The 26,874-nt window shown below is 37.4% G+C and overlaps 1 protein-coding gene across 1 annotated transcript in view; it reads left to right on the top strand.

The window, feature by feature from the left end:
- Positions 1-26,874, top strand: part of ZSWIM6 (zinc finger SWIM-type containing 6) — a 187,818-nt gene that overhangs the window by 100,391 nt on the left and 60,553 nt on the right. Inside the window, exon 2 of the mRNA XM_037062888.1 lies at positions 14,638-14,994. Coding sequence (XP_036918783.1) covers positions 14,638-14,994 — 357 coding nt within the window. The remainder of the gene's footprint in view (positions 1-14,637; positions 14,995-26,874) is intronic.

The following is a 26,874-nucleotide window of genomic DNA, read 5'->3' as shown; positions in this document are numbered from 1 at the left end:
GGAGAGAATCCTAGAAGCAGCAAGAAATAAGGAGACAGTGAACTACAAAAGAGTTCCCATCAGACTGTCAGCTGATCTCTCAAAAGAGACCTTACAGGCAAGAGGGGCTGGAAAGAAGTATTCCAAGTCATGAAAGACAAGGACCTACATCCAAGATTGCTCTATCCAGCAAAGCTTTCATTTAGAATGGAAGGGCAGATAAAGTGCTTCCCAGATAAGATCAAGTCGAAGGAGTTCATCATCACCAAGCCCTTATTTTATGAAATGTTAAAGAGACTTATCTAAGAAAAAGAATGTAAAAAATAGGAACAGTGAAAGGACAGCAAACTCACAGTTATTAACAACCACACCTAAAAAAAAGCAAACTAAGGAAACAACTAGAACAGGAGCAGAACCACAGAAATGGAGATCACATGGAGGGTTAGCAACCGGAGAGTGGGAGGAGGAGACGGGGGAGAAGGTACAGAGAATAAGTAGCATAGATGGCAGGCAGAAAATAGGGAGAGGGCAAGAATAGTACGGGAAATGTAAAAGCTAAAGAACTTAAGACACATGGACATGAACTAAAGGGGGGGATGTGGGAGGGATGGGGTGTGAAGGGTGGAGGGGAGTGAAGGGAGGAAATGGGACAACTGTAAAACATAATCAATAAAATATATTTTAAAAAATGCAAATCACTTATCTTTTGACTGGTTTCTTACATTATTGAAGTGCTATGTTTTGTTTTGTTTTTTAATCCCCACCCAAGGACACTTCTTAATTGCCTTTTGTGGAGAGAGGAAGGGAGAGAGAAATAATGCTCGAGAGAGAAGCATCGATTGCGTTCTCTCCCTGACCTGGGATCATATCCCAGACTGGGATTGAACCTGCACCCTAGGCGTGTGCCCTGACCTGAAATCAGACACATAGCCTCTTGGTTACTGGATGACACTCCAACCAACTGAGCCCCACTGGCCAGGGCTGAAGTGTATTTCTGTCTGCATCTAATATGTCTGGTATTTTTAGTTTAGGGTGAAATAGTTCTTTGGGTCATATTATACAATGCTAGTTATTTATCATTTTTTCCCCTTCAATTCTCATTAAAAATCATATTCTGGAATTGCTCTTGTTTTCATCATTTGATGCCAGGGTTATGTGAGCTATATTTAAATAATCTCCCTATTCTCAAAAATGGATGATAATAGAGTCTCTTAAGCTTGAATAAGTGTGGTTGCCTTTATGAATGTGGATACTTAGGCAGGTATTTCAGTTGCCTCTAAATGTCTTAGAAATAAACAAAACATACATTTTAACTATAATAAAATTAATTCTTTTTTAAAAGTCCTTGAAAGTTCATTATAAATCAAAGCAAAATAATAATTTAAGGCAAAAGTCTAGGTTTTCATCATGTATTTTAACCAAGATATATGTGTTGATTTTCACTTCTTTAGAATCTAAAAAGTTTATAGAGTTAAGAGTATCTGGGAGGAAATCTTCAACCTAAATAAATAGATAACATCCTAAATTCTGAGTACTCTGATTAATTTTGTACCTATTTTGGGGGGTTTCCCCATTTCAGATTCTCTAGGGACCTATGACCCCCCACAGCAAAGAAAAGGTAAGGGACCAGATATGAAAATGAGGCCAAAGACTCAAGGTCAAACAGCTAATTAGTAGCAGAGCTGGGATTAAAACAAGTCCCTCTCCCAGGTCAGTTCTCATTTCATTATACTGACAGTCCTCAGATCTAGATTTTGATTCCGAAACACACATTAAGTCACTGTGTATAACTGCTACTTAATTAGCACTCTTACATTTGAAGCCATTTGGATTTACATTTCTTGTTTAAAATGAATAGTAGTCAAATTTGGCACAGGAGTTCTCTTATTTTACATTATTAAATTTTTTTTAATCCTAAATTTGGTATCACTGTATCATTATTATTAATAGACAGCTTTATTTAAGTTATTTGATATTAAAAGACAAATTGTGGTTAGAGTCCTGTCTTTCCTTTTTCTTTCTATATGGTACTATCATCACATCCAACAGAAATGCTCTCCAAGGCTAAAATGGAATATATCTATCTGTTCATTTAACATTATAAACACTTTGTTTTCAGAAGGAATAAATATTATCAAACCAAGTTGTTATTTAATGCAGTGTTTATTATTAGTGGTACTCTTGTGAGATTTTTGAAAAAGTCACACTTAAACAGGGTTATTGTCATCAGTGAGTTTCTCACTTCTCTTTCACATATGCTTCCTGGTTAGGGCATATATGTCATTGGTTTTCAGTCATGTCTATCTTCCAATTTCTTACACTAGAGCACCTTTACAGTAGAGTATTTGGATTTCATTTAAGTGCTGAACTAAATAAAATTTTTATGTTTTTATTCCTTTTCTTTGTTCACTTAATAAATATTGAGCATGTATCATATACCGGGCACTGTTCTAGGTACTTCTCAGTGTTCTCAGGACCTGAACAGGCTCTCTCTGCAGGGCAGGAGAGGCTGTCTCTCTCTCTGTATTATGGAATAAACTCTCATACAGGATTTGCAGGTTAGACTTGCAAACAGATATTTGAGCCTTGCCATTCATGTTTCAAGGATTTGGAGGTAAAATATCATAAACACCTTTCTTTGCCCTTTATGGGGAAAGAGTATGTGGTAATCTGGTGAATCAAATATTAAGTTATTTTTAGTTAAGGGAATGCCAGGTGAACTTTTAACTGTAATTGTGGTGTAAATGACAATATTATGTGTTTTCTTTTGGATTGGATTATAAGAAAATTGACTTCCAACAACAGGCTTACTTTTTCCAATTAATAAGGGGTCCTTTAACTGTAAATGGAGGACACTGATAATGAAGTATCTCCAGCTTTTAAATCACACATGTCTAGGTGGGCTTAAAACTCCTGCAGGAAAGTCACAAAAGCTCCTGTAATTCGACTCATGCTGATTTGATTTCTAAACTATCAGTTGAGCTTTTCGTTCTGTTTAGCAACCCTGCTGCTCATCTTTTTTTTTTTTTTTTTTAAGATTTTATTATTTATTTATTTATTTATCTTCAGAAGGGAAGGAGAGGTAGAGAAACATCAATGTATGGTTGCCTTTCGTGCGTCCCCTGCTGGGAGTTGGCCTGCAGGGAACTGGCCTGCAACCCAGGCATGTGCCCTAACTGGGAATAGAACTGCGATCCTCTGGTTCACAGGCCCGTGCTCAATCTACTGAGCTACACCAGCCAGGCCCTGCTGCTCATCTTGAACTGCATTTTCTGTAGCTGTTCCAGACCTTTTACCTTTTACTAACATTCTGATAAACGTTAGTAAAACTTTAAACTTCTGATAAATAGAGTTCAACAGGACCCCCTTTACTATATGAGTTCTTTGACTTCTGTATGTACCATTCTGATGTTCATTCTGAATTTCCAAAAGGGTGGTGCTAGATGCAACTTAATCCAAACTTAAATGACCTTAAGAGACTTCCCACTCTTTGATGAGTATCTGTTAACATACATAGAACACAATTGGAAAATGGGGCCTGTACTGTTTCTCTTACTTACTTCTGAATCCAACTCTGATCTGACTTCTTAGCTATCAGTTGCCCAGTAATCCAACCAGACTTCTCTGAACTGGAACCCTGTGTTATTCAGGGATGCTTCCCTGGAGACTTGTACATTGCCTTTTACCAAGTTAGAGGATTAGGGAAGTGGTTGTTGAGTGGTATGAGCTCATGTTTATAATACTTAATGGATGGTAAGGGAAAGAAAATAGCCTTTTTTTGAGTAGTGAAGGCAGACAAGGTGATCCGATTCATTTGTTTCATGTCATTTATGATGGACTTTATTCTTTGTTTCCATGTTACTCTATATGTTATACATTTTGCATAGATATAAACTGTACCTGTATTTATCTGAGATTTTTAACTTATAGAATACAGCAAAAAGATATCATGCCTTAAGAATCTCAGTTATAGATGGTTAAAGATTATGTAGATAGAAATTAAATATTTACCTTTTATATTGAATTCAAAAGCTTTGAATAATTTTTTCCACATGCCAGTGACAGATACATGACTGCAACTACAGCAGTCTTTACCCTTTTTTTGTCCCCTTCCCTGAGCCATAGCTTCCAAGTGCTTTGAAATGACCATTTCTCAAACTTTGTAGCAGCCATGGCAGGTCAGAGAGGTCTTGTGTGAGTCAGTGTGGTAACTACCATTCTTTATCTTGCCTTAGGTATTTCTCCACTAGTGGTGGGTACTGCCATAATTCTTTTTAGAAATCATCTAATACAATCTATTTTATTTCCCTTACTTAATACATGAGAAAAGAAGAAGAAACGGGAAATAGATGTAATGATGAAATTAGAACAAGTTGCCCAGTCTCTTTCTGCCTTGCCTTACTGTGAGTGTTATACTTCCTCTTTTTCTCTGGAGTGTGGCTGGAGCCTTAAGGAGGACTGAGCATACATGGGTTAAGGAGAGCTTGGACATGTCCGTTGGCCAGAGTAAGTTGGGCCGGTTAGTATTGCAGTGACCACATTGATGACATCATTGCTTGTACTTGGTGTATGCTCATTGCCAGGCTCCCAGAACATGTGCTGGACATCATTTATGTGGTGAGATCTTCACTCAAGAAGATTTGAGCACTGTACTTTATTCTTTTAAGCAATTTGTGTTCATTGTAGAAATTTTAGAAAAAAGCACTTCCCCCACATCAACCAAAATAAGGAAAAGAAAAAGTCACCTGTAATCACACTGCTCCAAGGTATGGATGGGGAATGTCTTACTAAATTTTATCCATATTTTGAACAGATCCCCTGTCTCTGCCTTTCTTTTCTCACCATTACTTACAGGAAAAAATGTGCCACATAACCAAGGTATATGTCTATCTCACTGATCTTAAAGACACACACACAGCAGGAAGGATTTTCTCAGCTGGATGTCACAGACAGGAAATAATGATACCCACAGCCCTACAGCTAGCGGTTCCTTGGCATCCTTGGCATTCTTCTAGGAGAGCAGCAATTCTGACTTCACTCTGCCTGTCAGGCCGTAAATTACTGAAAATGAAAAACTGGGGGCATTTCTCTTTCCACAAGAAGTGCAAGTTTCCTTGATGGCACATCCAACTTTCAGTTAGTCTCCTGCTCAGTGACAAGATGGACTTGGGCTGTAAAAATAATTCTACATACCTTGTCATGGAAGGCAAACATTAGGGATGAAAAAGGTGTTTTACATTTTAGGAGCAAGATCATCAAAGTGAGGAGTGAAAAATTGTTGCTTATTGAAATAAAAGTTATTTTGAGACAAAATTAAGTCTTCTAGGACCCTGTCTTTTCTGTTTTGAATCAAATCACATTTTAGGAATGTGCTATGTAAATTAGAAACAGATGAAAAAGTGATAGAAGTTCAATGGAACTCTGGAGCATTTAGATTATATAATAAGCTAGAAATTATATATATTCTTTATATCACAAGTTATATATTTGGGAATATGATTATATTAGAATATAATCATAGCAACAAGAAACCCTTGTCCATTATTGTGATAGAAATGCTAGCATGCTCTCTTGAGTTTGGCATTTCTAACAGCATATGTACTCATACTAACAGGCTGGGGTTTTAGTGCACTTGTTGGAAATGCCAAACTTCCAAAAGCATGCAGTATTTCTTTTTTTTTTTTTTTTAAGATTATTTACTTATTTATTTTTAGAGAGGGGGAAGAAACATGAATGTGTGTGTGGTTGCCTCTCTTGGGCCCCCTACTGAGGACCTGGCTCACAGCCCAGGCCTGTGCCCTTCCTGGGAATCAAACTGGCAACCCTTTGGTTCGCAGACCAACACTCAATCCACTGAGCCACACCAGCCAGGGCATTTCTTACACAGTAATGATGGTAGCATGCATTCCATAAAAGGAGTTCTTGTGGTTTACATACATTGTCAATTCTAATCCTAGGGGATGTCCTGCAAGATAGGTATTACTAATTCCTTTTTGTAGATATGGAAATTGAGGCTGAGCTACTTGCCTGAGGTCATTGAACTGAGACACATGTTGCAGTTGGAAAAACAATCTTATTTTAGGTTTTAATTCTCTCTAAAATGCAGCCTCACCTTGTACTATCCTACATATTCTGTTGCCTGTGACTTTCTTACAGGATATACTTGGCCTAATGCAAAAGAATGTTATTAAAATTGTTGCCAATATATTTATTTATTCATTAATTGAATCATTTTGGATACACAAAGAATCCTCAATTATGAGAAATCCTATGGGGCTCATAAACTAATCTCTTTGTAAATACTCTCTGCTAAATCATTTTTAATATTTTATTAGATTTTTAATGATTTTTAAGGTTTTACTTAATAGTAATATATTTTTGTTACTACAAAATTTTTTAATTTTGTTTTTCTTAAATCTCAGACCAGTTTAACATACCATTCCTAACTTCTTGGAATGGGGAAGGGAACATTTAGGTTATATAATAAGCTAGAAATTATATATATTCTTTATATCACAAGTTATATATTCTTTACTATTCTATTAACTGTGGTTAGTTGAGAATATTTCGACTAGAAAAACCTTGTTAGGGCTGTAATTCTAATCCCTAGGTCAGTGGTCCCTAGACCAGCAGCCACAGTATCACTTGGGATGATGGCACAGGGCCCAGTAATCTGTTACAACAATACCTCCTGGTGCTTCTGATGCACAGTCTAGTTTGAGAAGCACAAGTCTGTATGTTCCATATACCAAGAGTATAAAAGGGGTCTGTGTATATGTATGTCTTTCCATATAACAAGTGCCTCTTGAGTGTTTCCTCCAGGACAGTCCTGTGTAACGATGCTACCTGCAGACTTTGGCCATCTCCTATGGTGTCACAGTCCTCTGTGTAAGAGAGGAGTGGACTCACAGTAATGGTTTTTACTTAATTTTAAAGTATCTTGGGCTTGAAGTCAAAACATTGAGTCACTTGTGACTCCTACAGTACAGGGCAGCATTGCTTGGAAGAAGCCATGAGTTCCTTCATTTGACATAGTTTACAAGGGCCTGACTTGTTATTCCAAGGGCTGTGCTGGATCCTTGGGTTACAGAGATAAAAGGTTCCCTTCCTTCAAGGGTCCTAAGATTTAGCAGTGTTTACTCAAGTGTCTAGATCTGTTCATTTGCCATATCCTTTAAAATCATTTATATGGTGGTATGCAAAGATTTATTTGTACAAATTTATCATTTGGATTTTAGAAAACCCATGTTCCTTCCAGTCCTTCAGAGGCCTGCTTAATCCAGATGTGTTCTACCCTCTCCAAGGACACGTATAAAGAGGGGAGAGTGATGCCTACTTTGCAGAATTAAGTCTATTAAAGCTTGGGAATTGGGTAAGGCTTTTTAGGAATCTGTTAGGGCCAAAATGTGGGGGCTCCTATTGGGGGTCACGCTAAAACTCAAGAGTATAAGTGGCAGAATTTGTTTACTGAGGCTTGCATTCTACCTTCCCAGTCTGAGCACACTTTTCTCCTTATCTTTTGGTTCTGGTGAAGAGAATTAAGTCTCCAGAGTTTCTCCTTCACCTCCACTCCTAAACCAAACAGCCAAGCATTTCTGAAGATTGTTTTGCTGTAAGGAATAATAAATGAACTGGTAAAAGGAATTTTTTTCTAACTCTCCCCCCCCCCCCATTAGACCTGGGCCCTGGGAAGTAAGACAAAGGTGTGTAGAAGTGCTGCTGAGAGAGAAGAAAGAGAGCGAGTACTGAAGGGGCCGCATTGGGACCGTCCAGACAACAAAGGGTGGGGGCGTTGGGCTGTCCTTAGAGAAGGGCAGAGGACTGGAACTGCCTTGCTTGTATTAGAACATGTTGGCATCATAGAAGGTGGAATAATGTGGAATTTTAAAGATTGGGCAAATCATTTAATATCTTAAGCACTTTGCAGCTTTTACAGTTGTTAAAGTAACTCAAATTCTACCTAACTTGTTTATTACTTCGTTGTCTATCCACTCGAAATCTGAGATTGGGCAATGGTTATTTCCCTCAGTTCTAGCAAATTACTTGATGGCAATGGTAGTGGTGGGGAACCCTTAGTGCTTTAGAATTTGGGATGAAATGAAGTGATGTGATTAAAAACAAAATCTAGCACATCCCATTTAAACTCTAGTGCCCCTTCTAGGTGTTGATTGCAGATAGCAAAATTAGTGGATAAATGTCTTTTTTTCAGAAATAATTTTAAGTAGCCATCTAATACCATTCATATCTAACAGTAACTCTGATCATACAGATCCTCATATGAAATGGTGCAAGAATCTACATTAACGAGAACAAAACTGATACTGAGTAGAATGCCCCCGGGAACTCTTGGCTGGGCCCATCCAGTGCATGCTCCGTAAATTTTTATGTTGTTTATATGGTGTGCTGTGGTTTACAGTCCGGTCTTTGCATTAATTTGCCGTTGTCTTTCTCTCAAATATTAATGAAGTGTAGGAGTGATTCTATTCCAAATGGGCATTTTTAAGGCACACTTAAAGCTTTTCCTTTAAAAAATAATTTTCTGAAAGACGGAAACCACTTCATTAGTGATTGCCAGTGAAATCTCCTAATGTCTTCCTATAAGCTGTTTAAGCTTAGTATTAGAAATTAGGGCTAGAGGATTTAATTAACCAGCTCACAGGATGCAGTCTTTAATTTAGGATTTCCTTTTGAGAAAATGATGTAGTTGGGAAGGAATATCATATTTTAGACAAGTTGTTTTTTTGAGTTGAGTTTATCGCTTCTGCCTTGGACCCTTAACACGTCAGTACTGCTAATTAAGCACAATCTTAATTAAAATAGTTTTTTTAAATTGATGATTGCAGCACAGTGAATTGGATTTTGTGTGCTATAGTTTTCAGAGTTAGGAAAAGTAAAAGTTACATTTTGAGGGGGTGTCAATGATTAACTCATCTGTTTTAGCAGGGACGCAAATCAGTTAGTAGTTACTGTACATTTAGCCTGTATAGTGGGTTTGGTTAACCAATGAATATACTTTGTTATGAGAGTGTTAATATTAACACTTTTGCATTTTTTAGACTTAGCTTTAAAAAAAAAAAAACCTCTCAACCCTTGCCACCCTTTCAGGCATAACATTACATTGCCTTAGTTTCTGTCTTTAATTTCCCTGGGGGTTCTTTTTATTTAAGAAAAGGGTAAGATATATATTTGTGTAGGTACTACACCAGTGCTTCTGTTAAATTCTTTTTCAACAAAGAATATGTTACTTGAGTACTTCATGCACAGGGTGCATATTTTCCTGAAAAGAATGTGTCCTGAAAGCAGTAGGTTTTACTGTATATTAATTTCATGTCTACCAGTTTATTTTAGCCTAAACGTTTTCTCATGCTTTGAGTTTGTAACCATTTTTCAGTTAACTGCGCACATACACATAAATGCACAAAATGACCAACCTTTAGAAATTCTTTGTGTATTTTAAAAACAATATCTTTCCAGTCTGATACACGTCTCTTTAAAATGCAGCTAAAATCTAAACTTGGATATGGAAAATCAGCTTTCAAGGAAAGCTTATTTCAGAATATCAGTGAAGAAATACTTGCTTTCCAGAAACCTTAATTAATCCTCATTAATGTAGATGATTTGAGTACGTGCTACGTGTGAGAAATTTGCCCCTTCAGCGTTTCTCTGCTGAGTCTTCTTAACTCCTGACCCACTGTGAGATCCAAGTGCAAATAATGTCCTTTCAAAGGTGATTCAGTGAAAAACAGCTATTTCTTCCCTTTCTTAGCAGTGAATTATAAATAGCAGTTTTTCATCTTTCTGATCACACTCTTAATTATTGAGGACCCCACAGTCCTTTTGCTTACTAAATGTACACTCATGAGAGAGAATTTAAAAGGTCAGTAATGTCTAGGTATAATTGTGAAAATCAAGTTTGATCTTCTGGATATCCTGAAAGGGTCTCAGAGATCTCTGGGTGTCCCTAACCACACTTTGAGAATCTTACATTATAACACTTCAGAAATAATAAAATGGTTACTAAAAAACGTCTCTTATATTTTCTGGTTTACATTTTCTGGTTTACCTATGTATGAAAGTAACACTTCAACAAAATTAACTATTTGTGTGTTGGCAGAGCTTACTCTGAAAATTGAGAAAGAACTGTATTGAGCAGAGGAGTAACTGACAAACGTCGTTCAGTTTTACTAGCAAACACCCGTTACCCTTCCATGCCACCCTTCTCCCTGCAGACATCCCCAGGGGTCACACTTATTTCCCAAGTCACCTCACAAGTGAGAGACCCTCTTCCCAAAATTTCAGTAGCATAGAAAAATAAAGTGCTATGGATGAAGGGAATTTACCCAGTACCCCTCCCCTACTTCTCCAGCTGGGAAGGGAAGGAAAGGGAAATAAAATTTAATGAGCACTTTTACTATGTGCCAGGTGCTTTACATATGTTATTTTATTTTAATCCCAGAACAACCCTAAGAGGTATTTCTACCCACACTTTGCACACAAGTAGAGCGAGACTTAGAGATGTAAAATACTAGCATGTCCAGAACACTCAGTATTTAAGTGACAGAACCTGAACCCAGTCAAAGTCTCTCTATTACCAGGGCCTGTCCAGTGCTGTGCCTTGGTGTCTGCTTGGTTTTTCTTGAGCTCCTGCAGATTGATAATGTGAATATAAGGTTTTATTGGGTTCTGGGGTGACATGATGATACAATAATTTGTGCTTACAGGATTACCTTTGACATTATATTTTGTAAAGTCAAATAATTATAAGAAAAGGTTTAGATAATTTCTCCAGTTTTAGTTCTTTGAAAGGAAAACAGTTAATTATGCATGTTTTATCATAAAGTGGAATATTGCTTCTTTTTATGTCCTCACTTCTGTCATATACAACGCCTGACTATCCCAGGGGAGACTATGCCTAAAACAGCTGATCGTCATTGTTTGTCAGAACTCCAGGAAGGCTAAATCCTTGCTCAGGAACATTATTATGTTTCATGTTACCTAGTAGTACCTAGGAGATAAGACTAGCCAGTAGTGGAGAGTGGGATGTAGGGGAAAGATGTCTTTCAGCCCTTTAGGGGTTGTTGAAGGAGAAATATTCTCCTCGGTTCTCCTGTGCGTGCTCTGGTATGAGTTAGGACCCACAGGGAGTGAATTGGTGGAATTTCAAAAATTTCTCAAATTGGAGAAGCCAAAATATATTATTATACCATCTTGAAGTAAGGCTTAATGGAATTAATGAAATATTGACTCAATATTTCATAGTCTCAAAAAGTAACATACCAGCTGTCCTATAAGTCTGTATGTAATTTTCCTGTATTTAGAACAAAGCTGTTCATCTCTAGGAACATCAGTCATCCCAACCTAAAAGCAAGGGGGACAGGTCCCCCCTCAAAAAACCCCAAATAGGTCTAAGTTTTAATTCCCTGTCACGAAGCTAGTCAAATTAGAGATGCAGCTGACCCTACGGGTAAAGAATTTGCTGTGAAAAAGGCTAGCAGTATAGGAGAGGAGCCATTGTGCCAGCTAATGATGAAGAAGAGTAGCACAAAGGCGCACATAGAGATTACTGCTACCTGTAGTGGTCTGTGACAGGGAGCGCTGCTCCACTCACTTGGGACATACTGAATCGGGGGTGTCAAACTCATTCTCACCGGGGCTACATCAGCCTTTGAGGTTGTCTTCCAAGGGCTGAATGTAGAGCTCCTTGCCTCTAGTTAATGAGTAGTTACATTTGTGCAGTCCTAAAATTACATTTCACCCTTGAAGGCAACTGCAAGGCTGATGTGGCCCTCAGTGAAAATGAGTTTGACACCCCTGCCCTACATGGTCAGCTAAGTAGGGCAGGAAGGTAGAACATACAACACAGAAATATTTCCAAAAAATGGTTGGAATTCTTAAAGGAGTTTGGGTACATAAAAGATAATCTAGAATTACTTGGAAAATGAATATTTATGAAATGCCTTAATGGTTGATGATAGCAGATTAATGAAGTGTTACTCTGTAAGACATGTATATGTTTATTTGTGTCCTCATATATTTTTTAAACTGTTTGGCAGTCAAAATATTTTATAGTTTGCTTTGCTCTTTAAGAAATTTTACGAGGGTAGTAAATGCTTAATGTAATGAAATTGGATAATAAATTGTATGTGGTATCAAATTCAATATACTTCCTCCTTTCTTGTACAGATCATATGAATGAAGAAGTAATTTTTGCAGAACTTTTTGAGGACTTCATCAGTTTTCCTAAGGGCCTCTTCTTTGGTAGTGAAATAGGTACTTAAAGTACCAATTAAGTTACAGCCTTAGTGACTGTTTAAATACTAAGTAGTTTAACTCTTGGATCCTCATTGTCTTGGCTTTGCCTCCGTGTGATTGGGGAAGTTCTCCAATGTCACTTTCATAGAGGGACGAAGATGTTGACTTGGTGATCAAGAAGAGACATGATAGTGTTAACTTGAGCGGGATCAATTTTATAAATGGGCAGTTTATAATAACTGTTTTTCTACAGTAATAACTGATTTCTTTGTACACATTATTATGTGACAGGTAGAAAACAGATTCCTTGCATTGAAATGTACAGTATGTATCCTTGGGAGTTTTCTGGACTCTTTTATGATCCATTGATTTTTTTGTCTTAATCTGTGCTTGTCCCACATATTTTTAGTTATTGTAGACATACAGTACCTCTGGTATATAGTAAGGCAGGACTGACCTTATTCTTAATTTTTTAAATTTTCTTGGGTATTTACTTTTTAGTAAATAGTCTTGGGTATTTAGACTTTTCCTCACAGGAAAATATATTTGAAATCTTTTTATATATGATTATATTTGCTATATATCTTTTCTTTAATTGTGGTTTTTAAAAAAAAAACTTCGTGACCCAAGGAGGTGAAGGAGACTGGAATATTCATTCTGAAACTCTGGAAGAAAACTTAAGTCCTGAGCCCTGGGTTGCACAGTTCTTCAGAGCATTGTCCTGATATGCGGAGGTTGCATGTTTGATATCCAGTTAGGAGGGCCCATACGAGAATCATCCAATGAGTGCATAAATAAGTAGAACAACAGATTGATGTTTCTCTCTTACTCTTTCTCCCTTCTTCTCCCAAATCAGTAAATAAAAAAATAAAAAATACTTGAATTTTAAAAAAAGAAAAAAGAAAAGCAAAGGTTTTCCATCATACTATAATTTTCAAAATTTCTTATTGTGATGCAATAATAGTAACGTGTTCTTAGGAATTACTTTTAAAATTGATTAACTTGGTAATAATTATTATAGCACTTTCCCACTAAATGTTGAATATGAATTAACAAGATCAAGTTACATTACTCTGAAAGATTTTTCGTAAGTTGAATAGTATTTCTCCCAACTCTCTGACCTGATCACCCTCCATTGAAGAAGACAGGAAGTCCGTGGGGTTCAGATGCCCCACATTTGAATTCCGGTGTCATCTAGCCATCATTTTCATTTCCTATCTCTGCAACTTTGCAGAGTTCCCGCATGGTTGAAGATCTTTTGTGAATGAAGGAGAAACTGGAGAAACAGTGGTGAGCTTGATGAAATTTATTTAAGTAGTATATGTAGTGGAAGGCTGAGAGCAAGCCAAAGGCTTTATTTTATAGTTTCAGGTTTCTGTCAGGCACTTGAGACTTTTAGGGAATGTGTCCTGAAGGTTCCCATACAGATCCCCTTAAGGTGTATCCATGGGCTCTGAATGTGGCTTTCAGGGAGGGAAGCTGGAACTGCAATTGAAGTGGGTGTGCCAAAAGAAAATTTAGGATAACCTTCCGGATGCATTTAGAGGTTTGTGAGGAGGATTTGCCCCCTGGCCCAACAGGCCAGACTGACTGGTGATGGTGGTGGTAAAAGGCAGTTTTTTGTTGGCTGTATGCTGTAGCTCGTGCTCTCCGAAGGAGAGTTGTTGTCTGTGTGGGGTGAATGTGTCGTCTTTGGACCATTATTAGCAGTGCCCACAAGGCCATCAGTCAGGGAGGTTGTGTAGGATTCCTGTGTGGTTCTCAGTTGATGCTATGAGGCCTCTAAGGCCCATTGTCACTTGGTGATTTTGTGTGCCTGTGCATGTGAATATTTAAAAGCCTACATCTGTACCAGCTTTAACTTTATATAGCATGAAAGAAAATAGTCATTGTCAGTTACTTAGATGTGGTATGGTATACATGAGATTTGGTAGGCTTTGCAGTTCCATCGGCAGACACTGCTCAACCATGTTGCTGTATTAGGGGTATGTTACACATGTTAAAGAAAGTATTATTAATTAAAACTTTTTTCTGGTCAATGTTTGTGAAAGGGAGACTCCTCGGAGTTAGAGTTCATTGAAGGAAACTAATGGCTACCTGGTAATGATGGCTTGTTAGTGTTGGAGCCTGACAATTTCTTATAGGAATGGTGGTGGTGGTATATGCAATAAGTGTTTTCATACAGCTCTGTAAAATACTTCAGATGTCTGTTGAATACCATTTGGGTGTTTTTTTAGCTGTAGGGTAATGGGGTGGGGTTTGAGTGGCCTGAATGTTTTTACTTGAAAATAAAAGCTGTCATATTTTTTCTTGGTGCTGTCAAGTACTTCACATTTCAACAAATTAGAATATTTCATACCATCTGAATGCAAAGGCTAAACTCTCTCCTCTCTTTCTTTCATTTAGGTTTCCACTTGAGTGGCACAGTGACAGAACCTGCAATACAATCGGAGCCAGAAACTGTTTGCAACGTGGCCATCAGCTTTGATCGTTGCAAGATTACCTCAGTGACCTGCAGCTGTGGAAACAAGGACATATTTTATTGTGCTCATGTTGTGGCACTGTCTTTATACCGCATCCGCAAGCCAGATCAGGTCAAATTGCATCTTCCCATTTCAGAGACTCTCTTTCAAATGAACAGAGACCAACTACAAAAGTTTGTACAGTATTTGATCACAGTACACCACACAGAAGTTTTGCCAACTGCTCAAAAATTAGCAGATGAAATTTTATCCCAGAATTCAGAAATTAACCAAGTTCATGGTGAGTATAGACATCCATTCATTCTATAGATTTTGTCTGGATTCTTTTTTGTTTATAAGTTTAACTCTTCATAAAAGTGAATTCAATGTGAATCAGGTGATCAGCGTTGCTCTTAGGTAGCCGAGGGAGTACTAAGTTTTGTTTTCTGTTCATAAACATTTCTTAAGAAGTGCTACATGCATTCTAGCTACTGTGCCTTTCATGCTTATAAAAAGCTCTCATTTGTTAAAACTTGTCCCCTATACTTTTATATTTAGTAAAATTTTATTGCATATGGGAAACACTTTGTTAGTTAATTCACCCATGTCAGCTGTTATCAGTAAACTAACTTGTGTGTAATCAGAATTTTAAAAATTTTTTCTTTAAAAATTATTTTCCAAGGCAGGAAGTTTGTGACAGCATACCTCAAATTAAGAAAATAAACTATTCTAGTCTTGGCCAGCACAGCACGCTCAGTTGGTTAGGGCATTGTCCCTATACAGTACATGAAGGTTGCGAGTTCAGTCCTCGCTCAAGGCACATGGAGGACACAGCCATTGGGTGGGTGAATGGACCGAACAACAGAGCATCGTCTGTCTGTCTGTCTGTCTGTCTATGTGTGTGTCTCTCTCTCTCTCTGATACCAATAAATAAATTTTTAGAATTTTTAGAATAAATTTAAAGTAAGTAAATGCTTAAAAAAAGAAAAATTATTCTTAGAAAAATTACAACTTGTTTAGAGAGATTAGCATTGTGTATAAGAAATCCCTAAAGGTTTTCTTCTAAATCTTTCATACATTGAACACATTATCTCATTTAGTTGTAAACACATTCATCAACTATGCATTGCAAATATGTTGACTAGCAAGAAAATATGTGCAAATTTTCAGAAATGGACACATCACCTATTTCACATAGTACATTACTATAGGATAAACTATATTGTTAAATTATAGGTTACTGTGTTTTTAAAACATTTAGACATAATTTTTTTAATTTTTAAAAATATGTTGAAGAATGTGACAATCTTGACCAAGCAGCTCAGGGGCCTAACATTTTTTTACTTTCCTTTAGTTGTATTGATTTGAGATACAGGGCCAGTCAGTACTCATTCCTATTGTTTTAGGTTTTCTTCAAATTCATTTGTTAGTATAGCAAATGTAAATGTTGAAGGAAAGCAGTTGGAAATTATTTTATTTCTCTCTCTCTTTTTTAAAGCTGGGGCTAGTGAAACAAGGAAGGGCTTAGGATAGAAGAACAGGAGAGAGTCTAGGTGGGGCTGCTTTGGCTCTCTAGAAACCTGACAGGACATAAGTGAGCCCAGGCAGGGCAGCTCTGAGCTCACTGGAGAATCAGAGAAAGGGGGCCTTGGGGACAGGATCAGGACGAGCTGCTGATGCCCATTCCTCCTCTGGTTGCAAGTTCATAGGATCCCTTAGAGTTTAGGAGGTACCGCCTGTGGGGGAAGGAGAGGGAGAACGGAAAGGTGTCGGCGTGCTCCCAAGGGGGAGAGCAAGCCTGGAGATGGTTTTTTTAAAGATTTTATTTATTTTTAGGGAGAGGGGAAGGGAGGGAGACAGAGAGAAATATGGATTGGTTGCCTCCTAGCGTCCCCCCAACTGTGGGCCTGGCCTACAACGCAGGCACATGCCCTGACTGGGAATTGAACTGGCAGCCTTTCAGTTCACTGGCTGGCACTCAGTCCACTGAGCCACACCAGCCAGGGGTGGAGATCATTTCTTAAAAACTTATTAAATTGTGAGATATAACACACAGAAAAGTACATAAAAGTGAATTTGCAGATTAAGAAAGCAAACCAAAACCCAGGCCAACAAATAGACTACTCTCAGCACTGTCCAGTTAGAAATACAGTAAGAGCCACATGTATAATTAAAATTATTCTAATAGCCTTATTTTAAAAGAAACAAGTAAAACTAATTTTAATACAGGTTTCATTTACCTCAATATATCCAAAATACTGGTTTAACTTCATATTTATATCACAATATTAATAAATATCAATTAAACGTAAATATTGATACCGTTTACCCTTTTTTATTATTAATAAGTCTTTGAAATTTAATGTCTGTTTTACACTTACAGCACAGCTCAAGTCACACTATAGCCACATTGCAAGTTCTTAATAGCCACATGTGGATGGTGACTGCTTTCTTGGACAGCACAGCTCTAGGGTATTCTAGGTATGAGAACAACACTATTTATTCGTCCATTCCACTGTTAATGAGCCTTGTTTTGAATAGAGCTGCTTTGAGGATTCTTTTACAAGTCTCCTGATGCCAAAAGATATTTGAAACATGGTTTTTATGTCAGAAAATCCACATAGGCACATTTCTTCTAATGTTCCTCATATCACGCTCAGCTTTATTGAAGTAGCTAACTTCAGGTGTGTAAAGCATTTTACTTGGTCGAGTCTGCCAGTGTTGAGCAACAGGATTGTAAACAACTCTGCCGCAGAAGTACCTTGAACCCACCCAAAGCACACGTGCGCAAGGACTTCTGCAAGTAGGCCTGCTGCTCTGTGGTATCCTCGGTCTCAGTCCTGTTGCCTTGTAAAAAGTCAGGCCAGCTAACAATCATTGTAGAGATTTCTCACGAGCCTTTGTGGCTCCCTGCTAAATTGTTCAGCGTTGTTCCGTGGAGGCAGAAGAATAGGATGTACCATTTCTTCAAACTTCCATGCATTCTCTTTTTCCCCCCTTAATTTATTAGGGTCACTTTCTTTTCTGAGTTTTAGTTTAACTAGAGGTCTACATCAACAGTCAGTCATTTTTTCTGTATTTGTCTTGTTTCGAAGGATAGTAGCCCCCCCAATTTCCTATCTTAAAGCTTTTAAAATCTGTTTCTGTGTTGAAATAATGGGACTCATAAAACACTGTAAACTAAATTTGGGGGTACAGGATGTGTTCACATAACATTATGTTGGAAGAAAAATATATTTAAGTAAATATCAAGGACAGAATGCAGGTTAGCTTTAGACTGAACGTGATTTTTCAAATAACATTTGTATGAGAACAGCTTCACTAGAGCAGTGAACTTGAGCAGTTTATCCCGTCAGCTTTCTCTGCACTTAATCTGTCTTCAGATTTGCTCCCAGCCTGGAAATGGGCCAATTACATGGAGCTGCCTTCCTTCCCTTCATTCTAGTGACAAGTGGTAAAAAAGAAAAAAAGGAGAGGCAGGAAGCAGGCCATGACCTTAATTGACAAAATGGGAAATCTGCTCCCTGGAGGGTCTTATTTTAACTGTTAGATTAATGACTTGGTAGGGGGTGGGATTAAAAATGTCTTTCAGTTCTTTGACTACGTGGTCCCACCTGCCTTCAAACATCTGATATATAAAGCATTGTTTAAACCACTTTTAAAAGCAGTACTTCTTTGTATGGTTTTGTTGGTGTATTTTTTTCTTTAAGAAATATGTCTTGACTATGAATGTTAGGAAGAGTTAATTTTTCTCTAAGGAAAAGCGTCACTTTCACTTTGCTAGATAAATATTAGGATAGGATTTAGATTTGAGCATCTTAGTAGGTATCTTAAAGACAATGAGGTTTAGCTTATCCAAAATCTGTTTTAGAAAAAGTCATATTTTATAAGTGAATACAAACTGTGTTGATAGTAGGTTTTTCTTTTTCCTAGTGAATTTATCCTAATGCTTTTCAGAATTGCTTTTCATTATTTTGATATTTTATTTTTAAAAGAACTTTATCCCAAGGAATTAAAAACTTCTTCAAGTCTATTTCAGGCACATGTTCCTCACAATTTCCTTTAAAGGTAGACATTGGGAATTTGTAATTGCAGTAGTTTTCTAGATGAAGAAACCAAGAATGGGTGAGTGACTTATCCAAAGTCACAGATTCAACAAAAGTAGTTGGAGTATATATTTAGTTACCATAATAGTTCAGTCCTTGTCATGAGACTTTTTTACATTTGATTGTGTTTTTATAACATTTTCTATGTAACTTTGATTAGGTTATTAAATTAGCTGCTGTATGCTAAATAGTGGCTATAAGCTAGTTAATGGCCCTTCAAGGAGATTGCCAGTTACAGTTTTGCATTTTTTAAGTGAAATTGTTTGCTCTTGGTTTTATATTCTAATATAACTTTCCAGCTTTCATACTCTTAACAAAGAGGCTGGTGTCTTTGCTAAGTATTAACTTAAAAATTTACTGATCTCCAAGTGCTAACCCACTCTCTTAGTTAATTCATCTCAGCCTTTTCTGGTTCTTTATGCATCCTGTTAAAGGAGATTTATTATAGATTAGTAAATTGTGGTGTGAGGACAGAACATAGAATTTAATCTGGAGGCATAGGGTCCAGGATTGTCTTTGCTATATATTACCTATGTGATCTTGGGTAAGATTGATTTTTTCCTCATACTTACAGTGATCATTATCTTCTCCAACAGTGTTGGAAAAATTTTAATGATATCACATATACATGTATAATAATAATAATAATAATAATATAACTGAGCTTACCTCTTGTTAGGATTTCTGTAAGTACTCCTGGTAAGAAGAGAGAGGAAAACAGTTGGGGGTGGGGGGTGGATGATACTAGAGTTGGAGGTCAGCTTGCTTTTCCCTGACTTTCTGGCACATGTCCTTTTCTGCTTTGTCTCTTGTGCTCTTCTTTCAGCAACCTCTTTATGAGCTAGTGTCTCTTGGGCAGACTGCAACAAAGAGGGGAGACTGGAAAAGCTGTGATACTGGTCCCAACTTGAAACAGTGGGAAAGGGGGGTCGTTTCAGTGGCCCTTTTACTCCAAGGCCTGGCCAATTCCAAAAGTAGGCTAGACTCATCCCTTACTGCCATGTGCCCACATTCTTTAGAGATACCATCCCAGTCAGCCAGAGGTAGAAAGGATGTATTCACATGTCCATGAAGGTTGACACATGGCATCTAAATCTCTTCACACGACACAGAATCTCTAATTCTGTGACTCTTTGTGACATTTCTGCAGAAATTCAGGAGGCATTTAGTATCCATACTGCAAAGGTGTACCTCTTATACTTCTAACTATGTGTGCTTGTATATTTTTCTTCAATCAGATATTTCAACTTGTTTGAGCATGGTTCTTATTAAACCAACAACATAAACTCCATTGATGCCTGCCTGTCCAGTAAGTGTAGCCTCTGAATGCCTCTGTGTCTCCCCTCTGTGTCTTACATATATATCCGTCCATTCAGGCTCCCCCAGATATTACCACACAAGCAAAAACCTACTCAGCAGTCCCTTGTTCGTTGTGTGGCTTATGTGTACTTGATTATAAGCTCCACCAAGGGCAAAACTATGACCCGTGTATCTCAGTAGCCTCCTTAAGGAAAATACTTAAGAAGTAATTGGCACAAGAAATTTGTTTAAAAAAAAAGTAACACTTATTTTTTCAGTTCGTTTTGTTCTTAGTAGGAACTTGGAGATTTATTCTTATACACATACATGTTCCAAATCAAGTAGTGAGTGACAGTTGCAGTCATTTGATCGAGGCCTCTTGTCACATCTTTCTTCCTTTTGTTTCTTGTGGATGGTCATGTTCATTGTAATTGGGCTTATATTAGCAATCCGTTTTTACAAGTATACTACAGAGATAATCCAGTTATTGCAAGCATATACTTTTCTCTTGTAGAACATTCTGGCACTGACAATTGGTGAAACAAAGGTATGAATAGCTGGTGGTCGATATAATCAGCAAATATATTCTGTAGGAGAGAATAAAATTGCTTTAAATGTTATCTCAAAGTGCAGTAGTGTGAAACTTAAAAAAATAAGACCACATGTTGGAAAAATGTGTGGTAGTCTAGAAGTGTGGGAACGTGAAAAGATTAAGTCCTCATTGGCTCCCTACTCCCAATAGCTTCCTCCCTTAGTCTTCAATAGCTCCTACTCCCCCAAGGCAGCCATTGTTGACAGTGTGGTTTATGTTCATTGAGGCCGTTTTCTTCATGCACGTGTGTATGTATTTTTTTTAAAACAGTTGAAAAATTTTTTCTGTACTTTGCTTTTCCTTGATATATTGTGTGAATATCTTTGTTAGTACAAATAGGTCTATTAATTGTTGTAAATTTTGTGTAATATTCCATAATACAGATATAGTTAACCATTAACTTGCTGAATGATTTTTCAGTTGTTGCCATTTTTTCCTATTATATACAGTGCTGCTGAGACCACCCTGTTTACGTGTGTATGTATGTGTTTGTGCAAGTAATTTTGAATAATAGTAGTAGTAGAAATGCCAGAGCAAGTGGTATATGCATTTTGAGTTTTGTAATTACTACCCAATTTTCCTCCAAAAATTGCCAGTTTTACTCTTAACTGTTAACATTTTAATCATTTCAGTTAAAATTTTAACTGAAACAGTGTTTTCATAATATGATTTAAATGTGTTTTTTCTTTTTAATAAAATCAATGGAATATAATCACATACAAGTGATATTATTTCCTTCACGTAAAAAATATATATTTTTGAGCGCAGGCCTGCAAACCACACGATCGCGGTTCGATTCCCAGTCAGGGCACATGCCTGGGTTGCAGGCCGGTTCCCGGTTCCCGACAGGGGACACACGAGAGACAACAATACATTGATATTTCTCTCTCTCTCTCCTTCCCTTTCCCTCTAAGATAAATGAATAAAATCTTTCTAAATATATATATATATTATTATTATTATTACCAAAAGAGAAGTAGAATCAGAACTCACAGATATGTCTCTTAATTTGGAGGATTCACATCTTTAACTCAAGAGGAATTTGCTAAGGAGATGCAGAGACAGCCAAGTTACTTTTAGCCCAGCACTCTTCCTCCTTTTCTTTTCACTTCCAAATCTTTCCTTTTCTTACATCCTATAGTCGTCTCTGAAATTGCCCCAACGTGCATGATTTACAGAGGATTGCTACCAGCTGTGATCAGTTTCCTCACCATCCTATTCTGCTTTAACTGACCCTAAGTCTCTCTGAGTTGGCTAGATGGGCTTATTATTCTATCTTCTCCACACATGTGTTTCTTATACCTCCCACTCTAAGACTGTTCAGAGTGTTGAAGAGCTTAGAAGTTAGACAGCCTAAGTTAGAATACCTGCCCATTTGATTTCAGCTCTGTTTTGGGAGGCAAATAACACCCTCTCTGACAGTTTTCTAATTTGTAAACTGTGGACAATGAAGAGTGCCTGTTTCACAAAACATAGACAATAAAGAATGCCTGTTTCATAAGGTCAGGACAGGAGCATCACCAAGAGTAGATATGAGTAGCTCTTACCACACCGTCTTTGTGATGTGGCATTTGCTATGTCTTCATAGACTGTTAGATACTTGAAGAAAATATTTGTGAACCAGTTTTTAAAAATATTTTAAAATTTTAAAGATTTTATTTGTTTATTTTTAGAGAGAGGGGAAGGGAGAGAAACATCAGTGTGTGGTTGCCTCTTGTGCACCCCTTACTGGGGGCCTGGACTGCAACACAGGCATATGCCCTGACTGGGAATTGAACCGGCCACCCGTTGGTTCACAGGTCAGCACTCAATCCACTGAGCTACACAAGCCAGGACCTAAAAATATCTTCTGAAATAATCTGAGCAAATTATTGTTGAAGACTACAGACATTGTAGATCTCTTTTAATGAAAGAGTTGGGTTAGGTAAAATTGAGACTTTCTCAGAGCCCTCCTTTTAAATATTTATATTTGTGTACCATGTATTAGCTAATGAATGGAAAATGACTTACCTGTTATGTACTCCATTTATAGTCTGCATTTTTTAATGAGCATTGGAGAATGTATACCTACTTTATTGCTTTTTATCTGTATAAAATACATGATTATATCTGTACTTGTTTTAAGTATATTTTTGAACTTCTGAAGTAAATTAAATGAAAATAAGAGATAAGTAATAAAGTCAGATGAGAGAAAGATAATAATCAGGGCTGTAAACCCTGATTGGCCTATTTGAGTTTCATATGCTGATTATTTATTTTACTTCCTTGGCATTTAGCTGAAGGGAAGGTGGCTTGTTTAGGGAGCAGAGCCTGGAGCATGCCAGGGCTCCTTCTGTCAGCCTCCATGATAAAGGAAAAAGGCGGTCTTCAGATGGGTCCTGGAGGGGGTACCACACTGTATCACGGCAGAACTACATGGACTGACTATTGAGAATAGAAGTTATTGAAGGATCTGTCTGTTTCAGCTACCACAGAATTGTAAATTGAAATGAAAGCATTAGTCACTACTTTGAAGTGAGGATTTAATTAAGAATAAAATTCAGTGCACATGATTTTTCAGTGGTCTTTTAGCTCTTATCCTCTCTAAAGAAAGACTTTTCTGAGTCTAAATCACTGAAGTTTGCTGCCTTGCTTCCATCTAGGTGCCAATGGTTAATGTCAGGATTTTGACTTCAGCTCATAAGACAGGTGTCCCCATGCCTTTATAAGCCACAGACCTTCTATGTTTCCTACTTTTAACAGCGGGTGTAAGAACTGGAGGAGATGGCATTCTTCTGTAGGCTCCCCAAAAGAGACTTGATCACTTCTGCAGTCTAGACACCTGCTGCCTGCATTCTGCCCATATAGCCTCAGTTTGACGACTTAATTTTAACAAGAAAGAACACCATTACATAAATATAAATAGTTAAAGCATTATTTGGACAACAGAATTACTAAAGCAGATAGGTCATAGTTAAGATTAAGATGTAAGCTAAAAGCTTTTCACTTCTTTTTTTGAATTTGTTTCCCAGGAGAGAAAGAGGAGAAGAAAAAGCATGAAGTTTTCTGTTAAAACCCAATATTGTAGATAATGCCACATACCAAACACAGCATAAGCCACTTGTGAACATGTCTTAATACCTCAGTTTAAACTTTGCAGAATGATTGGTCTTTCCCTAATTCTTCGAATCAACTGTTTCCGTGATGGGAGACATACTTCATTCAGTATGTCTCAGATAAGCCTCGTTTAGTAAACAGGAGAGGCCTCTGATGTGTCAGGACCTCGAACACTTTTCAATACGAAGATCCACAGTATACCACCATGTTTAACATTCTTTCCAAATACAGAGTTGTCCCTCCACTTCTACCCTCCTACTTTTATCCCGCAAAGATTCTGGTTCAGAATCTTTGGTCTGAGGTGGTACCTAAGCATTTTTTTTCACAGCGTGCCTCAGGAATTTTGATACGCTCCTAATTTTGAGAACCTGTGGGGTAAGGGAGTTTTGATGTTGGGATAAATCAAACTAAATCAGGTAGGAGACAGGGGAAGCCATAAGATTTGACAGTGGTTTTTCATGTCCGTGAATCCTCCTTTGCATTCCTCCTATGGTATTACATAACCTAAGGAGGAGGGTAAATCAAATTCACACTCTCTAGCTGGAAATGAGAGACAGTTAAACAGTTTCACTATTTTCAACAGATGATTTCACTTTCCCTGAAGGCTTGAAACTTGAAGAATAAAATGCTCACAAGGATTAATTATACAGTTATAAAAGTTATAGTATTTATAATTATAAATAAGAGTAAAAATATGGTATGTTTTAAAATACTTCAAATGGACCATTTAATTTATATACACACATTCTGGTTCCTGCCCATTGGGGGAACTGTGTAATAGCCAGTGTATAAGTACATGAATAATGTTTCTCTCTGCATACCTTTCTCAAAGCTAAATGCTGAGAGGGTTGCTTTGATTATAGACAGCCATTAACAAGTAGAAATGAATTTTGCTAATCTGCATATTTTATACAAGGCTTAGGCAGCACTTTAATGCATGGAGTCAAGACTTTTTTTTTATTAAACTCTAGCATTAAAGTTTAGTACATAAACTTATTGTTTTAGGGAGATTATCATTTCAGACATTTAATTTTCTGATCTATGATATATAATATATATGTCTTATCCCTAAAATATTGAGGAGTTTTAGAGTAAGTTTATTTACGGACTAGTTTTCTCTGTTTGCATTGCTATGACTAAGTGAGAATGTTTTCTGCAGAGCCACGTGACGATTTCTGATTTTTATTACCCAGTTACTTTTTTGTTCCTATATTACAGAATTTTCAGATCGAGGGACTGGAGGCCCGAGGAAGTTGAGTGATTTGCTGGAGGACAGTTTTCCTAAATGTGCCTAGAACTGAAGTATTCCGAATTCGAAGCCAGGATTAGAATGTGTATGGAGACTTTATTAGCTTATATTCAGTAAAATTGTATTTGTGGGCCAGTTTCCCTCTGCTTTGCCTCCTCCCTTTCCCATATGCTCAAGAATTAAGTTAATTCTAAATAGTAGTTCATACCTGCCCCCTCAAGTAAAAACTATAGCTTTACTTTTTAAAAAAAACTTGAGAAACATAATTCATATGTTTAAACATTTGCTATTAGATATCTTTCAAGCTGGACAAGGATAAATATCCGTATATATGTAAATTAAATAATCCATTAAAGACATTTAAATCTGTGATAGATTTTAAAAATACGATAGTGTTTTAAAGCTTACTAGATTTTAAGGAAACATTTATTGTGTAGTTCAGGTCAGATAAAAGTGATTCCTGATTATTCTTCCTAGTACTTGTCTTAGTATGAGAAATACAAGAGTTGAGTACACCCTGATGTTTAGGGAGAGTATTTGAGTGTCCATTCCTTTGCCACTTCAGGCCAAGGAGAAGACTGGTATTTTCTCCAAACCAAATTCAAATCTGTGTAAAATATCTGGATATTTCTGTGGAAGATGGAAACTCCAAGCCTCACAGGGCTGTGCCCAAGCAGCAAAAGGTTAGCTTGCCTCCGTCATACCATAGGATGGTCAGCCCCCATCCATGTCCCAGGGGGTCAGGACTCCTTGTAGGTTTTGGCCTTCAGTAAGTACCATTAGAAAACAACTTAAAAATCATTAAAGTTGGGGGAGATATCCATTGTAATGATTAAAGGTGGAATTAGCTCATTTATCAGAAGGAACACTGGAGAGTGCATATTTAGTCTTTGTCAGAGTTTTCCCTAAGAGGATAAAGAAGGACAGGCCAGATCCCCCCCGGGAGGATTTTAGGAAGATACTGGGAAGAACTGAAATATAAAAGGTGAGACTTTGTAGTTGTGTTTTGAAAGTCTCTTCTGATGCATTTAGGTAAAGAATCAACAGTTGTCTGTGCATGCATGTGTCCATCTGTTGTCTCTCTGTTCCTGGAATCAGAGCAGTTGGTTGGATTAAGGACTCTGAATCCCTGTAGGATACAGGTGTAGCCCTGCTAAACTTTTCACATCATTGTCGTGTCCTTAAATCTTTCTTTACAAGAGAATCATTCTTACAAATGCCTACAGACATCCTAGTGGCGTTCCTTGAATTTACCTTTGATTTAGGGTTCATCATCCACACTTTAGGGTTGAACCTTTGATTTAAGGTTCAGCCCTTGCCTTGGTGCCTCTAGGATTCAAACTGTAGCTCCAAGGTCCTGGGATATACGATGAGTATTCTTCTGTAGGGGAGAGAATCAGGAAACTGGATTTGGCAGCGGGACTGTGGATAAGTCATAACCACTTCGAACTGGTTTCTCCCCCAGTAGAATAGGGATCATGATCTGAACTCACCTTCGGGGACCATTATGAGGAGAAAATCAGATAATGAGATAATGTGTGTGAGGCCACTTTAGCAGTGGTTCCTTTTACACAGCAATTGTTTTTTGGTGGTGAGGGGATGTGTGCATGCCTTTCTCCCTCCCTCTTTTCCTCCTTCCTTCCAGTACCTGATTGCCTGATAGTGACAAACACTGACTTATGTATTAGGAATCAGTGGTGAGCATGGCAGATAAATCCTTCCTTTCTGGGAGCTTAACTAATTACTTGCCTGGGTTCCTACTAGGAACAGCTTTCTTTGCCTTACTTCCAAAAGTCTCTTCCATTCTTTTTTCTAAAATATATTTTATTGATTATGTCA

This window comes from Sturnira hondurensis, unplaced genomic scaffold, assembly GCF_014824575.4.
Source record: "Sturnira hondurensis isolate 20B ecotype Veracruz unplaced genomic scaffold, ASM1482457v3 Scaffold0014384, whole genome shotgun sequence".
In the NCBI taxonomy this organism is placed as follows: domain Eukaryota; kingdom Metazoa; phylum Chordata; class Mammalia; order Chiroptera; family Phyllostomidae; genus Sturnira; species Sturnira hondurensis.
Note: the sequence above shows the minus strand (reverse complement) of the source record. Positions and strands in the feature narration are given on the sequence as shown.